We start from the raw sequence: 17,817 nt of genomic DNA, 5'->3' as shown, positions 1-17,817 counted from the left end.
TTGAATCAGTACTCAAGAAGACCGTTTGAATTGGTTAGCAAAGCAACAACACACACATACAAATGCTGCAAACTTAATAAAACTTTTATATCAAACATGTTCATTTTATATATGATCAGAAAGTCTTTCTTAGAAAAAAAGTGATTGAGCCGTTTTTTTAAATTATCTGCATTTTATGGTATTATTTTCAATGTGATGTTTCAAAGGGTGAACAGAAAACACATTTTTGTTGGAAGGTGCATATTAAGCTATAGTCCTACCTAAAAGGAGCTTGTTCACTCCCTTAAAATAGTCAAGAATGGACAGGTTAATTCTGGACATGTGCAAGAAACAATGAATCCATAGTGTGTTTTTCTGGCTGTTTTGTAGTTATTCAGCAGTTCTCTATACTCAGCTGAAAGCTGCCTTTAAGACAATGGGTTTGAGTGTTTAGTAGGAACTGTTGCTTTGTGAGAAATGAAGGAAAATACTGGTGTGTGTGGTTTCCGGGCTGCATGGCCGTGTTCTAGAAGCATTCTCTCCTGACGTTTCGCCTGCATCTGTGGCTGGCATCTTCAGAGGATCTGAAGTTACTCCCAGTGACTCCGGCTGGGAAAGCCTTTGACAATACAAGGAAAATACTGTTGGCTCTAGCACATGGTTACATCAGTTCTTAAATGGAAAATGCAGTAGCACAACTTAGAAAATAAAACATTTACATTCTGTTGATTTGACTGTCGGGTTTTGAGATGTTAGGGAATCAGTGGCCATACTAATTTGTTTTGTTTTTCAAAAAACACTTTAGTCTACAGCTAGCACACTGAGATAATCTATGCACTAAACAAATGTTGGTAAAATCCTTAATTAGCATAGCAAACTTGCCTGTAACTCAGAGTTTATATGTTGAGCAGTCTAATTCAGATATTTGCCACTTGGAGTTCTGTGATGTTTTATATCCACATATTATAATCTTTGTAAATTGAATCCACATAATTGCAAAAAGCAAGGCAAATGGGATACAGAGCTGTCTCTAAAGTGTCATTATATTTTATAAACCATTAAAGATGCCGCATGCACCCAATAACTCTGCTGCTTATTACAATACAAACACCTATATACTGTGACCATATTCCCTAATCAAATTATAAAAATTTGATGGCACCAGCACAGAATTGTTCCCCATCCCAAGGCATCATGCAGATTCAAGCATTTGAGGCACAGCCATTACTACTGTCCTCAAACGAATATAACATACTAAAGGTAAAAATAGTCCCCTGTGCAAGCACTGGGTCGTTATTGATCCATGGGGAGCCATCATATGACAATGTTTACTAGAGACTATGTTTACAGTGTGGTCTGCCGTTGCCTTCCCTAGTCATCTGTGCTTTACCTCCAGCAAGCTGGGTACCCATTTTGCCGACCTCGGATGGATGGAAGGCTGAATCAGCCTTGGACTGGCTACCTGGACTTGACATCTGTTTGGATCAAACTCAGGTTGTGAGCAGAGCTTCAACTGCAGTATTGCAATTTACCACTCTGCACCACAGGGCTTCGATATAATATCCGACTTGAATTATATACCTCTGTATGGAATTTTCATGGCTTGATTAGCCATACATGAAGTCTTTAGAATGTGCTGTGGTGCTTTTGACACTGCCCTTTCCTATCAAACATTTCTTCTATAATGCATTAAAAATGGTCAATTCCCAGAGGTTCAAAAACAGCTCATCAAATGGCCAAGACTCTGTCCAACTAAAGCCAAGCTTAAATTCATATAAGTGCATTTGCACCTATCCACCACATTATTGCTCCTGCTCCTTTCTTTATATTCCTTCCTTTTTCTTTCATTTCAACTATAAAAATTTAAATTGTAAACTCCCTGTGATAGGAAATGATATTTTTTGTTTATTGTATTGCTGAAGGCTTTCACGGAATAAATTGGCTATTGTGGGTTTTCTGGGCTATGTGGCCAGGGACTGGTAGTTTTTGCTTCTAATGTTTATATGGCTGGCGTCTTCAGAGGCATGACACAGTAAGATGTGTTTTTCTCTATGTCCAGTATGGAGTGATTGTGTGGTAAGGTATCAGTTTTGTCCATCTCAGAGGTTGGAGAGGGTGAGGCGAATTTGTGCAGGTAGAGTTCATTTACAATTGCATTTGATTGCATCCAGGTGGTCTGAATGTGTGTGGCTCATCTCAGAAATCAGAGTGAGGTGAAGTGGTAGGGGCAGAAGAGAAAGGGTTTGTAGCATCTAGTGGATTGTTGAACGGTGTTTGAAAAGTTCTCTGGGGTTTTGTTTTGTTGATTTTCAGACTCTCTTCCTATTCGTCAGAACTCTCCCTGTGAATTTTAATGGCAGCCATATAAAGTCTGACAAAGTAACTATTGGAGATGTGAATAATTTCTGTATCTTCAAATAAGATTGTATGTCTGGCTTGGTTAATAGCATCTTCAGATACTGCTGATTTCTCAGGTTGGATTAGTCTGAAGTATCTTTCATGTTCTTTAATTCTTGTCAGAATGCTACACTTAGTTTCTCCTATATATATATGTCCACAGCTGCATGCTAATAGACTCCTGCAGAAGTAAGTGGGGTGGGGGTGGGTGGGCCTCTTTGTTGACCATAGCATTTGCTGTATTTTTCTGGTGGGTCTGAAGACTGTTTTTCCATCAGTTTTCCCATTCGATTGGTGATTCCCTTGATGTATGGTAGAACTACTTTCCCTGTGGGGGATTGCTTTTTCCTCAGTTGTGCATTTTTCTCTCAGTTTGACAGATCTTCTGATTTCTGCTGTGGAACAGCCATTTGTTTGAAGAGCCCAGTCTAGGTGATTCACTTTCACAGTGAGAAGGTGAGGTTCGCAGATCCGTTTTTCTCCATCTATTAGATTTCTGATTGTGCCCCTTTTTTGTCATGGGTGGCGATTGGAGTTTTTGTTTAGGTATTGGTCTATATGAATCAGTTTTTTACAGACTGTGTGGCCCAATTGTTGATTGGTCATCCCGAAATGGCAGTTTTCCTTCTTCCCTTTCCATGGTGAATTAAATTTTGGGTGGATACTGTTAAGGTGGTCCTGAAATTTCATTCGTCCTTCCTCGCCATGGTGTTACCGGACTGACCCACGGTTGGTAGTTGGGGTGTCTCTACCCATGAGTAAGGGTAACATGTGCAATTTACAACATGCCACAGTTCTCCTCTTCCTCTGCCCACCCCATCCGTCCCCCCCCCCCGTGATTTTGACTATAAAACTTTGGGTAAAAATATCTCATCATGTATTTGAAGAAGTGAGGTCTTACTCACTAAAGCTTAGGCTTGGTTAGTCTTAAAGGTGACACTTGATTTCTGTTTTGCTTTTTAGACCAGCATGACTACTCTTTTGAAAATAAGAGCATACATGTCCCATGACTATCCACATATTTTAATTATTTTTGATGGATGAGAAGAGAGAAAATGATAAATAGAACCCAGAAATAGCAAGAGGAGGTGTGACAGAAATCCAACCAGCCCCTTATCAAGCATAATATATAGGTTTCTGAGCCTTCCGGGACAAAGGTAGCAGTGGCGAACAGAGGGCATTGACACTTGTCAGGATAAGCTTGAGTGAGGAAGCAGTACTAAAGTTTAGCAGGATGGATGAGGACACACTGCAAGCCCAGAAACCCCAGGAAATAGGCTTAGAAAGTGAAAGATTACTCTGCACATGAAAATACCAAGACTTGTGATTTGCGACTGAAAGCTATTTACCACATGTTGAAATGAGTTGCTTCTGACATCTCCATCTTACACTTTAAGAATAGTATTTATAAAATATATTCATTGGTATGAATTAGTTCTCATCTGCTACTGCATTTATAACAACAGAAAGTACAACTTAGCCTTTCAGTGGCATGCATCTAATAGTGATTACATTATTTTTTCATGTAAACCATGTAGTAGTAAGATTTTTATGTCATGCAATAATTGAAACAGCCTGAGGTTCTGCAAAAAAGCAGATAACAACAAAAAAGAACTAAATTGAAATGACTGAAAATTAATATTTATACATTGTATGTAAAGACAATTTGTTTACTATAAATCACCTCATAATATTTTGTGATCCCCCCCCCCCTTCTGTCATGGGGAATTTCTTGTAATTTAATGCTTATGTAAATCTGATTGTTTTCATTAACATTCTATCACTGAAATTTTTAAACTTGGATGCTATGAGAAGTGCCTATGAACAAACCTGCTAGGCCAGTGGTTCTCAACCTTCCAGCTAACGCCGCCACACCCTTTACTGCAGTTCCTCCATGGAGGCGGGCACCAACCAGCTAACATTTATCCATTTCCATAGGGAGAACACTGATGCAGAGAGTCTTAGGCAACCCCTGTGAAAGGGTCATTCGACCCCCAAGTGGGTCGCGACCCACAGGTTGAGAACCGCTGTGCTAGACATTTGCAACATCCTTCCTCTTCTCATTTGCAACATCCTTCCTCTTCTACTAAAACTTCAATGTACTTATTAAAACATTTATTCTCTACTTTTCCTCATGGTTCAAGGTGGCTTATAATAATCCACAAGGGACCACTGGTCTTGGGCAAATGGAAGCTTTGGCAAGAGGATGTGCGCTGTGCAGCAGAGGTTTCCAGTGTACATGGAGCTTATTCATAGGATTCAACCTTAGACAAACTCAAAATACAGTTTGATCTGGGGAAGTACTGATAATGCAATCCTATGCAGAGTTAGTCTATTCTAGGTCCTTATGAATCAATGGCTTGGTAGTGAAGTAACACTGTATAGTAAGGTGGTATGAATTTCACAATTTCTGTTAGACAAATTCTACATACCACTAAGACTCACACAGGCAAATACTTTCTCGCACATCTGGCTGTTCACCAGCAAGAGGAATTTATATTTAAAAGTAAAAGTAATTTTAAGAATGGGAGAGGTTTTTTTCTGCCTCAGCTCTTGCCAATACTATATTTGCATATTGTTGACCTGTGCTTGAAAAGTTCAGAGGAAAACAAAAGATAGCTTCAGCCTTAGAAAAAGAGCAGTGTTAATGAAAAAATGCCAAAAGGTCAAGGATAATAGGAAGTTTCCAGATGCATGAACTTCATGGGATTTTAGTCAATGACATATCATGAGATCAAAAAGAATACATGCGTATCTTATGGTCAGAACATCCTTCATGTGATGGTGTTTGAATTCCACAAAACTAAATTAAAATATGGCACCAAGTCATAGTCCTATAGTTCTACCCAAACCAATATACATCTTGATTAGGACACTGACTGCCAGACATATGTATGTAAAATAGAGTACTTTCACAGTTCATTAAGAGTTCACAACAATTTTCTCCATTTTGTATCTTTCATTATGGGACAAGTTTTTAGCACTGTGAATCTCAGGTTGCAGTTAATATCCATGACTCATCCCTATGGGTATATTCTCCGCTTCATGCACACATGTAGCTCCCATTAATGCTAATGGGACTAAGATAGAACTGAGCACTGGGGAAAATAAAAGTACTTTCTAATAGCCCCTGACCTTTCAGCATGGTGAAAGTACTCTTAAGCCATATGAACAAATGAGCGAGCACAGCAGCTTTTAACTACTTCATTCCTTAGGAAGCAGGCTTCCTACTCAAGTGATAGTGTTGGACGAGGTAGGACAAGCAAACTTTAATTCAGTGAGACCTAATATTTCATAGGTACTGAAACCAAAGTTTGTGCAAGTGGAATAATGTGCGCAATACCCATGGCCAAGGCTTCCTTTTCACCCGCTACAGATTTAATGCTGGACTTTAGAAGGAGAAGAGTTTAGATTTATACCCTGCCTTTTTCAACCCTAAGGAGTCTCAAAGTGGCTTACAAACTCCTTCCCTTTCTCTCCCCACAACAGACACCTTGAGAGGTAGGTGGGGATGAGAGAGTTATGAGCGAACTGACTAGCCCAAGATCACCTAGCAGATTTCATGTGTAGGAGCGGGGAAACAAATCCAGTTCACCACATAAGAGTCCACCACTCATGTGAAGGAGTGGGGACTCAAACCTGGTTCTCCAGATTAAAATCTGCTGCTCTTAACCACTATACTGTGCTGGCTGTCTTGACATGGCATGATCTGTCTTAGAATTCCAGGTTATAAACAAAAATAACCAGCCAATAACAAAGCTGCTTTAACAGAAGAAGAGTCGATTTTTATAACCATAAATGTCAGGAGTCTCAAAGTAGCTTACATCACCTTCCCTTCCCATCCCCACAGCAGACACTTTTTGAGGTAGGTGAGGCTGAAAGAGTTTGGAGACAACTGTGATTAGTCCAAGCTCACCAGCAGGAAGGGAGGGGGGGTCAAGCCAGATTCTCCAGATTAGAGCCTGCTGCTGTTAACCACTATACCATGATGGCTCTTTATGATCCCATAGTATTGTTGTTTGCACCCCTTGGGTCAAGATGAAGAAAACCTTCAGTGGGTGGATCCCACTGGTTTTATGACTAGAAGAAATTGCTGTAGCAGGATCTGCACTTCCTCCCTCTACACTGAGCAGCCTATGTGCACCCTGAAAACCTCGGATGAGAAACAAAGGATTCTCGAGGACAAAATCCTATGTGGGACTGCAGGCAATGAGGAAAGGAGATCATACAAAATGACCTCCCTTTATTCTTAATGCCAATATACCGAAGTTCCTCAGAAATTCACTAGTAAATGCTAAACATCCTTTGTCAAATGCTGCACCAATAAGAGGGGGCTTGATTTTTTGATGATAACAAATTGTAAAAAATGAAGTATCTGTGCAGCTTTTATATCTTCCCATACATATACTAGTCATAAAATGTGCTGCCAAATGGATTTCTTTTTAAATCAGGGTTTCTAACCCTAGCCTTGATTGCTTCACTATTAACATTTATAAAAGTTGTATTTTAGTTGTTACGTTTAAGCATGCATATGGGGAGAACACGATATACACAATGGCCTTCTCGTCAGAAAGCAGAAACACATATTTTCACCTTCAATACACACAAACCAGAACCACTGGGGATCTGGCCTTTGCGCCGCAAAGCTGAACAGATGCATGTTGCTCCTTTCAGACAAAATGGTGCCCATGCATACTGAAAAGATGTCACATAGCAAATTTCCATATGTGTGGTACAAAGGATTGGCTGAAAGGGTTGAAAATCTCTCATTTAATAATGTCATGAACCATTTGAAGAAGTGTAAAAATAGTGGGCAGGAAAAGCTGCAAACCTGGGCCATCCGTTCAGGCTGGTGTTTGGTAAAATTAAAACTGACAGTGTTAGAACATTGTGATTGATTTATTGCTTTGCAATCAATCTCCTTTGATCTATGTTCCATTGGAGATTCCCCCCACCCCACCCACCCACAAATAAGAGGGAGACAGAAAATGTTTATCAGTGTTATAATCTATATGTCTGTTGCCTAAAATAATTCATCAGAAGCAAAACTACTCATAAAAAGTGCATAATTTAATTTAAAGCATTTGTCAGTGTCAGCACGTCTAACAAATTGCCACACCAAATGCTATTGCCAACATTTTATTATTACGTTTAATTTGGTGATAGAGAATTTCTGGGCATATATTACAGAGTCTTCAGATACATAAAAAATGAACAGTGGCTAGAAGTATTAAATCATGCACTGATTATATCTTGAGGGAAAAAGAGGCTGGTATTGCAAGGGCAACAAGAGTGAGTTACTAATTTTCTCTGAACATGACAAATTATATTGAAGCACTTAGCAGGATTTTTCACCCAACATTTATCTGATACCAACAACGTGATTTTCTGTTTCCCTGCTGGGAAGATCAGAGAGACGACATTGCTCAGTGGATCACAGTACTTGAGTTCAAATTCCTGCTCAGTCATGGATTCATAGTTTGGCATTTCACTATTGCCCAGTCAGTACTTTCAGTCTGAACAGAACAGGAAAAAAAATATTGTGGAGAAATTTTGCAGCTAAAACCACAATCTTGAAACTAGCTTCAGGGCACATAGTAATTGTTCTTAAATTTTCTGAAGTGAGGCCTGTTGTGAAAGGGTAGTGTAAAATGCTTAGAATTAGCCCCAGGGGACCCTGATTGCAGGCAAAAACACTCCTTTCCAGGGAAGAGATACACTTAAATTAAATACACTTAAGTAATACACTTAAATTGCCGGCTAAACAGAGATGACTTTTCCATGGGTCCGAGGATCTACCGCCTCTGGTTCGGCCCCTCCACTCACCTTTCCTTCCAGCGCTGGGAGGCAGAGGCGCTGGGCAGGGAATCTCCCTCTACCCAATGGAGCAGGCAGCCGCCTGGTCTGTGGGGCAGAGGGGGATGGCGGCTGCGGGGATGGCAGAGGGGGGATGGCGGCTGCTCTGGAAGGACATGCCCACGCTACCCTCCGACCTCCAGGGGTCAGAGGGCAGCGCAAGCGTGTCCCTCCAGCCCTCCAAAGCAGCACTGGAAGAAGAGGTGAGTGGAGGGGACGCGAAAAGCAGCGCCCTCACACACGGAGCTGCCTCCGGTTCGGCCCCTCCACTCACCTTTCCTTCCAGCGATGCTCTGGAGGGCTGGACAGACACACCTACTCTACCCTCTGACCTCCAGACCACGCGGAGCTGCAGTATAAGGCTGAAAGAGCCGCATGTGGCTCCAGAGCTGCGGGTTGCAGACCCCTGCTCTAGCGTGTAAAACTATTATTATTAGATCTTTCTCTTTTAAGAATTTACACTGCACTCAAAGAACCTCACCTGTACACCTGGCCAGTCCAGCCTAGCCTGTAATTCAGACTATGCTCAAAGAGCCTCACCTGTACACCTGGCCAATCCAGCCTAACCTGGAAATTGTAGCATATGTGTAGAATATTACACATTTGCTACAATCTCCAGGCTAGGCTGGATTAGATGTTGAACAGAAAAAAGGAAGGGTGGAGGGAACTAGGAACTCAGCCAGTATCTCAAGTAAATGATGGAAAGATGAATCTGTTTGGGTGGCAGCAGCTAGGAATACCCAAAGAGAAGTGGGGGGAGGGAAGAAGTGGGGAGTGCCCTCCAAAACACACCCCCTCCCCGCTGTGACAGGGCCTACTTCTAAACTTCCTGTTCAATGAGTTCATGTACAGATTTAACTTCATGCAACTTTCCTCTCCCCCAGTATAACATACAGGACTCTCATATAAATTAACAAGCTGTTTTTCATGTTTTATGTTTGGAATGTGTAAATATATAGTATTACTGAACACCTCTTGGTCATTCTACACATTATGCAGATTCAAATCAAAATTGCTATTAAACTTCCCAGAGATATTCTATCAGTGCACAATGTTCCTCCTCCTCCTCCTCCTCCTCCTCCTCCTCCTCGGCCTGTAAGATAGTCACAACCTACTTTTGGGTCTGACACCCCAGTTTCAAAGCAGCTGCTGTACAGGACTGTAACCTGTGGAAGCATACACATAATTGTTTCTCTGGAACACCCTAATGACTTTCCCATCATTTCTGCAAAGGAACTGTTCCTTATGATGTAGTTTAGTAACTGTGCTGATATAATGGAAGATGGAAGAAAAGGTGGGTCCCTGTTGACTCTGGCTTCCTACTTGCAGACTTAACTCCATACAAGAAAATGAACTGGTAAAACTGATTACATCAGATCACATAAAGCTACTTAAGACTAGCAGTTTTTAGCAATCTGGATCAGTTTGACCAATTCATATAAACAGAGAATGAAGACGTATGATGAAGTTCTAGTGCTGAGAGGAAGCAAATTTTACAGAAGGCCTGAGAAATAGATAGGAATCACTCTAGTTTTCAGGAGGAGAGCAAAAGATGAAATGATCTTCCTTCTCAGACCAGAAACCAGAAAGCAACTAAAATCTATGAGTCACAGTATAGTAAAAGGACAGTCACCTAGGTAGAGAGTGGGAAATTTTGTGCTCCTACGCAATCCTGTATCAGCCAGGAGGAAAAAAAAAGATCAAATCCAAACAGGGAGCCACAACAGTTGGATGTACAGCATGAAACTAACTGGATTCTTTCACTTCCTCACGTGGAAATGCCAAATGAGTTCCCATTTGAGTATCATTGCAACTATTCTGGATCAAGAATAGGAGAGGTCTCTTGCCACGGGAGTCAAAAGATCAGGACTGCATTCTGAACGTATGATTATCAAAGTACATTTAAAACAGCCAGACATAAGAAGGCCACATTTGGATACAAAACTCACTAATACAAAAGACACATTTATTGTTGTTGTGAATTGCCTCTAAATGTCTTTTGTCTACAGTAATTTGGAGGTGCTGCAGCTCTCATTTTTCAACATCAAACTTTGTCTCCAAAGCAAGAATCTTGCAGTACTTTCAACCATTCATAAATATACCTGAAGTCAGTGGTTTTGAATATTGACATAAAACATGAATATGCAAACTGCAAGGCAACAATAGGCTTTAAGGCGAGTGACAGCTGTTTTCTGCAGTAAAGCATATAACAAACTTTCCGCAATTACATCTTTTTTAGCGAATGCTGTCTGTCTATTTTTTCAACTATTGCAATTTCAGGTTTTAAACATCTCAGGTTCTAAACAAAATCAGAGTTTGTTTTAATGTGAAACGAGAGCTTAGACATCTTGAATGTATGGGGAACGATGCCATTACCTTTCACCACCAGGTTCCCAGTACTGCTGGCTGCCCCAAAATGGTTTGTGGCGGCGCATGTGTAACTTCCAGCATCTGCTTTAGTAACATTGGCAATTTTCAGAGTTCCGTCTTCTAAAAGAGTTATTCTGAAAAGACAACGAGGACTGGGGTCAGACTTAAAAAAAAAGGAAGTATATCACACCCCATTAATTATTTACAGTTTGAACAGCTGAGAAATCACTGTCAACTAGACAGTGAATAGAAGTTGATGAGAGACAATTCTCAGGCGGCTGAAATGCATTAATACTATATACGCCACATACATGAGTTCTACATGTCTTTACTTGAGGGCAACTCTATTTTACGGAGTGTGAAACTGGTAAAACTCTGTGGATATGCGTCCATGATCTCCATATGACCACTTCTCCAAGATGTGTTGTGTATACCTTAGAAACTTTTAGTGACAAAAATTGAAGGAAAATTCCTTAGCATCATTTGCTGTTTGGAGGATTTAAGTTCAGAAGCTAACAGACTCAAAGTTGAAATAGTAGCTTAAAACATAGATGGTAATTGACCTTGGGTGGCTCATTTAAGAATGCAATAACATCATGATAAATGATAGCTGAAGTCCATGCACTACAGCAGTAGAGGGTCAGAAAGATCGCCTTGGGAAGCTCATAAACAAAACAGAAATGGTCATCACCAGTTTTTTCCCCTAGGTAAGCAAAGCTTCATTGCATTTATTTTCTTGTGGGAGTAATACTGGCATACTTCAGGAACAGGGAAGGTGGGAGTAGATAACGTCTGCTAGAGAGATTCTGATAAGCTTCCACTATATGTTGTAAAGTATTATGGGAAGTGATTGGTTTTTCAGCAGTGCTCAGTACAAGGAGATTTTCAGCATAATTAACACTGCCTTTTTGGGGTTACTGGTGACATACGCTTGCGTTTCACTTGCTTTATAATCAGTGATTGGCAATGCATGCTCTGATGAAAGCAACAGTCACTGCCATATAGAAACATACCATGTAACCCTGCTTTGTGATATGCAGTAATTATATAGCATTGACTTCTTATAAAAAGCATGTTTAGGCGTCATCAGCAACCATCTTGGGATCCCTGCCGAAGGAAAGCTGTTCACTGTGCATAAGGCTGCTCTCATACATCATTTAATTATGCACTCTCAATGCATTCCAACAACTGTTTGTCACTGGATTTTCCTATGTGCACATGTGAAAGCAGCCTAAACAAAGCCTTTCAATACGTTCTGAATTGTGATCTCCCTTTCTAAGAAGTGCGCCTGCGTTTCCTAATACCGTTCAAATGGATTTCCACAGTTGACTGTGCATATGACCTAGGCCAGTGATGACGAACCTTTTCGAGACCGAGTGCCCAAATTGCAACCCAAAACCCACTTATTTATCATAAAGTGCCAACATGGCAATTTAACCTGAATACTGAGGTTTTAGTTTAGAAAAAACCGTTTGCTCCAAGGCACGTGTTACTCAGGAATAAGCTTGGTGAAGCAACCATGCAACACTTCGAATGGGTGAATCACAACCCTAGGAGGGTTTACTCAGAAGCAAGGGCAGTCTAGATGTGTGTGTGTGTGTGTGTGGGGGTGATTTTCTGCTCCCCCTACATGACAAACTCTGCGCGCGTGCCCACAGAGAGGGCTCTGAGTGCCACCTCTGGCACGCGTGCCATAGGTTCGCCACCACTGACCTAGGCTGTTTCCCAGAGGTGGCTCAAGAGGAAGAGATGGATGGACACCCCAAGGTGTTGCCATCTCAATCCCTTCCCCTTTCCTGTGATCCCTAAACACAGTGTGTTTGCTCTAAGCTCCTCACAGAAGGTGGCAGTGGGGTGACAGCTGCTTATAAGCATGGATGCTTCCTCACATCCTTGGCTTAGAAGTACTTTCAGGTGACGGAGGATCCACAGTTTGGACAGTAGTAGCAGTGTACAGTCCATATCAGTTGAGGGAAAGACATTTGTCATTTGTCAACTTCTGGACTCCAGAAATATCTGACTAAACATCACCAGAGAGAGGCTGATGAGGTGGCCAAACAGCCACTAGTCAGCGAATTGATCAGCCACCTCACCTCATGCACTCCTTGCTACATGCATTGCATGGTCTTGAGTAAGCATAGAGATGACTGGCAAGGGTGGCACTAGGGTGCCAAGTGGTGGGAAGTAGGTGGCAGAGAGAAGGGTCATTCGGCTCATTTGTCTGATCTCAGAAGCTAAGTCAGAATTGGCCCTGGTTAATTCTTGGATGGGAGACCTAGGGAAGTGCAGAGTCACTGTGTAAAGGCAGTTTGTGGCAAGCCACCTCTCTCTTGCCTTAAAAACCCCATGAGGGGCTGACATGTGTTGGTTGATTTGCTTTGCACCACCAAGCTGATATCCACAACTCTAGTTTTGGTATGGCTTTATTATATATTGTCTTGCACTCATGCTAAACATCAATGTGTCTTTCAGGGTGTCAGACTAATTTGCAAGCAGTAAAATAGTACATGGAAATAGATGTTTTCTGAACCACCAAACTACCGTAACCACTGAGTTTTTCTTGAACGCAGATTGAAAGCGTTCGGTTTTTAAGACATACTTGGTCCATGTACAATATAATAATAAAATACTGATAACCTTGAAACTAGGTAAGAAATCCCTGAAATAACCTGACCCGCTGCAGTAACTGCTAGAAATCATCTGAAAACCTTTGGAAACTCTAACATTCAGAACAGAGGAACTAACATTTCACTTATGGAAAACCAATCCTATGGTTTTAAAATTTTAAATAAAGTTCTGGGGAATGGCCAATTATAGATCCAAGAAGAATGACTTTCCTTCAGAAGTTAATGTCCATTGATGTCAGGGCTGTTTTTGATAACCATGACTCTTGATCAAATTCTTTTGAAATGTCTCTATTATAATTTCTTAATCATAAATCTTGAATTAACCTAGAAACTCTGTTTATATAACTGAAGTGTCCTGTCAATCAGCTTCTATACCATCTTTCATGTTACTTAATTACATTTCCTTCTTCATTCTCTATTCGTAAGACCAATTCATAAGATTCTATTCATAAGATTTTCTATCCTTAACATGTTATTTTGTAATGTCATTACAATTTAATGCTCTGAATTATTTCACACTGTTATTTAATCAATTTTTAAAAACCCACGCATTTATTCTGAATTCTGAATCAGGGGGATTCTGAATCAGAAAGGGGATTAATACTCTAACAGTTGAAACAACACAAATAACTATGACCAAAAATGAGTCCTTCTTAAGCATTTGGGGGCAGGGGAAGTGTATCATCAGACCAAGTAGTCACTTGGTGTTGTGTGTAAAATGCCATCAAGTCAAAGCCGATATACGGCAACCAAGTAGGATTTTCAAGGCAAGAGACTTACAGAGGTAGTTTGCCATTGCCTTCTTCTGTGTAGAAGGCTTGACATTCCTGGTGGTCTCCCATCCATAAAATAACCAGGGCCAGCCCTGCTTAACTTCTGAGATCTGATGAGTTCATCCAAGTCAGGGCACTTAGTACAACAACGCAGGCTTTCTCTCTAGGTCTAGGTCAAAGTAGTCAATATATCTGCATCAAGTTAAGGCAATCTAAATGTTTAATGTTAATATAATCTCATGCAGCAACTATATCTGTGTTTGCTTAGTTGAGCCATCTAGGCCAGGGCACTTAGTAAAACAATGCAGACTTTTTCTCTAGGTCTCTAGGAGGCTTGGAGATTCGGATGCAACAAATACCGGATTCAGCCCGAATCTGAGCAAATTCGGGCCAATATTGGCCAAATATGTTCTGTCCGAATATGAATGAATATGAATGCAAGGTATTCGGGCTTTTTTGGGTATTTTTAGCACCCCTGATAGGTACCCCAAGAAATTTGCCCAGAAGCCTGCTGGCTGAGTTCTCTCAGAACATTCTCAATGCATCCTTTCCCACCACCCCCAGAAACAAAGTTCACAAAGACTGGATGCTATTACTAGGAGGGCCTCCTGGAGCCACCTTGAAAGTCTGGTGCCTCTACCTTGAAAAATGTGCAGCCTGCTTACACACCTGGAGCCACTGCAGAGCACAGAATCTGCCAGACTCTTCAGCAAGTTCTACGGTGGGAAAAAATAACTTTTCCCGCCACAGATTTCAAGGCGGTTTGCTGTTATGCCCAGCTGGCTCTGGGGGCACTCTGGTGGGGGTCTTGCTCTGGGTAGGGGCACATTTCCTGCAGGGCTGCTGGTGTGAGTCTCCTGAAAGGAACCAGCCAAATTTGCTAAAGTTTGCTTGGGAGGGGCAAATGCTGTGGGCACCCTGATGCCCACAGCATTTGCACCTCCCAAGCAAACTGTTCCTTTCAGGAGATTCACACCAGCAGACCTGCTGGAAATTAGGCACCCCTACCCAGAACAACCCCCCCCCCCGAGGCAGCCCCCAAGTTTCCAGCACAGAGCCAGCTGGGCATTAACAGCAAACCCCACAGAAGTCTATGGTAGGAAAAGTTAATTAATTTCCCCCACCATAGAACTTGCTGAAGAGCCTGTGGGTTGAGAGAGTTCTGAAAGAACTCAGCCAGCAGGTTCCATGTACAGGAGGGGGAAACAAAATAAGGCTTTTGGGGGCCCATAAAATTGAATCCTCAGAAGCAAATTTCACCAAGCCTGGATGCTATTACCAGGAGGGTCTCCTGGAGCCACCTTGAAAGTCTGGTGACTCTATCTTTAAAAATGTGCAGCCTGCTTACATACTCAGAAATTCCCCATTGGCTACAATGGAGCCAAGGTACTGCAGAGCAGACAATCTTGGGCAATTTCTTGGGGTGCCTGTCAGGGATGCATTTTTAAGGCTATCCTGATGAAACCACCCAAGGTTGGTGAAGTTTGGTTCAGGGGTGCCAAAGTTATGGACCCTCAAAGAGGTAGCCCCCATCTCTTGTTAGCTCCCATTGGAAACAATGGGGGATGGAGGCACCAAATCTTGATGGTATCAGGACAGTCTCCAATGGTACCCTGAAACTGTGGTGCCGCTAACTTTAAAAATGCAGCCCAAAATGTGAAAAAACACAAAAAATACAAAAAAAATCAGATGGACCTGAATTTTTTAGGTATACCTGAATATTGGGGTACATCCGAATATGTTATTTGTCTTATTCGGGCATTCAGATAATTTTATGCCCAAATAAATCTGAATCCGAATTTTACCGAATTTCTAGGGTATTGACCAAGCCTAGTCTCTAGGTCAAAGTAGTCTATGTCAGTCAATATATCTGCATCAAGTTAAAGCAATCTGAATGTTTAACGTTAATATAATCTCATGCAGCAACTATATCTGTGGTTGCTTAGTTAGAACTTAATATTGATGAAGTTGCTAGACATGCTTAACTAGATATAAGATTGTGGTTTTATCTGTGGATCTCTTGGTACAAAATATATAGTAAATTAATAAAATCTTGCACCCAGTTAAACACGTTTCTTTCTCTCAAACTCAAGAATTGGCATAGACACATGGGTTATATTGGTTTCTCACAGTACAGCTTTGAAATGCTATGGAGTGTGGAGAGTTGCCAGCTAAGTACTGGCACCAAATAGGAAATTGGAGGGAGTCCAGTGTTCCGCATCGCATCCCCCATTGTTTCCAATGGGAGCTAATAGGAGATGGAGGCTACATTTGAGGGTCCATAACTTTGGACCCCCTGAACCAAACTTTACCAAACCTGGATGGTATCATCAGGAGAGTCTCCTAAAGATACCCTGAAATGTTGGTGCTGCTAGCCTAAAAACTGTTCCCCCTGCACGCCAAAAACTGAAAAAAAAGCACTAAAAATACAAAAACACAAATGAACACCACCATCCCCGGCAAAACTCAGAAGGGGAGAACAATATAAGCTGTTTTGGGTCTCCACTGTGGAGAAAGGTGAGGTATGAATATAGCTGAGGGTGAAGGACAGATAAAGGTTGGCAAGTGGGTCAGAAAGAGGGAGGGAATCAGGGAAAGGGAAGAATATATGGGCAGAGGTGGGATCCAACCAGTTCTCACCACTTCTCTAGAAGTAGTTACTAATTTTTTTCTGAGTGCCGAGAAGGGGTTACTAAAGCAACCTCCCTGCCCAATAGGGACTGGAGGTGTGTGTGTGCGGTGGTGCCACTGTTTGAATCCCACCACCATCCGGTGCGACTTCCGGGTTGGGCAGGACGCTTAGCTATGGGCGGCGCCTTGAGGGAGCTCAGCTGTAACAGCAAAAAACAGGAAAGTTTTTTTGCACTCACTTTTTACGGGGTTCAGAGTACAAAAGAACCCCGCAGAGGACCTCCGGCAGATTTCCACGCTCCGTGAAATGGCAGGAGCGTCAGGCAAAGCAGCGGACGCGAACAGCCCGGGAGCAGCCCGGTCGGGCAAGCGACAAGACGCCCCACCGGTTCCTCAGCCAAGGCAGAGAAGCGGACCCCCAAAAGGTGGAAGGTAACAGGGGGCCACCGGGTGCCAGCACAGGAGGACCGTGACGAGGGCTGTAGTCGTTGCGGCAGTTCGACGGGAGCCAGGTCTGAGCTCAGAAGCGGCGGAGCAGGGCGCGGGGCAGCGTTCTCAGCGGCAGCGGGAAGGCGGAGACCGCCCAGCTAAGCTACAGAGCCAGTAGGCAGAGCCCTTTTCCGGAGCGCATTTTGTAACTACATAATGTAGTCTAAATGGATGTTTTTTGACATTTACAAGCCAGCACATACCAAGGAAGTATTGGGAATACAAAACCACAGTGGTAAAGAAATAAATATAAATCCTGCAGTGCCCTTTAAAATCTTTAACGACAGACTTTTTGAGTCTTGCTCGTGATCCTGTTCGTTTGTGTTTGCGGCTTGGGAAATTAAGTGAAACTACCAACAAAAGATGACACCAAGGAAACAAAATTGTGCACAAGTAACGCACCACGCAAGCCAAGGTAGTCAATCAAACACACCGGACAAAGTTAACATGAATGACGTCTGGTCAAAACTGGAACAAACTGCAGAAACAACATCAGAGACAAATAATCATGTGAAAAGACTGGAAGAAGAGCTGATGAATATAAAACAAGAAATTAAAAAGATTGGCTTGCTGGAACAAGGGATGAATCAGATTAAAGAAGACTTGAAGCAAGTAGATAAAAGATTGGAGCAAGTAGAAGGGAAAATGGGGAATATAGATGCTGAAAGAGAAATATCGGAAATGGATAACTTAAA

The 17,817-nt window shown here is 41.9% G+C and overlaps 1 protein-coding gene across 6 annotated transcripts in view; it reads right to left on the bottom strand.

Annotated features, from left to right (window-relative positions):
* The window catches only part of LOC125428294 (contactin-4), a 679,975-nt gene that overhangs the window by 63,473 nt on the left and 598,685 nt on the right, over positions 1 to 17,817 (bottom strand). For all 6 annotated transcript variants that reach the window (XM_048488126.1, XM_048488125.1, XM_048488131.1 and 3 more), the window contains one exon: positions 10,609 to 10,736. In XM_048488126.1, the coding sequence (XP_048344083.1) occupies positions 10,609 to 10,736 (128 nt within the window). The remainder of the gene's footprint in view (positions 1 to 10,608; positions 10,737 to 17,817) is intronic.

Source organism: Sphaerodactylus townsendi, linkage group LG03, assembly GCF_021028975.2.
Source record: "Sphaerodactylus townsendi isolate TG3544 linkage group LG03, MPM_Stown_v2.3, whole genome shotgun sequence".
In the NCBI taxonomy this organism is placed as follows: domain Eukaryota; kingdom Metazoa; phylum Chordata; class Lepidosauria; order Squamata; family Sphaerodactylidae; genus Sphaerodactylus; species Sphaerodactylus townsendi.
The sequence above is the reverse complement of the archived record's forward strand: the minus strand, read 5'-3'. Positions and strand labels throughout refer to the sequence as shown.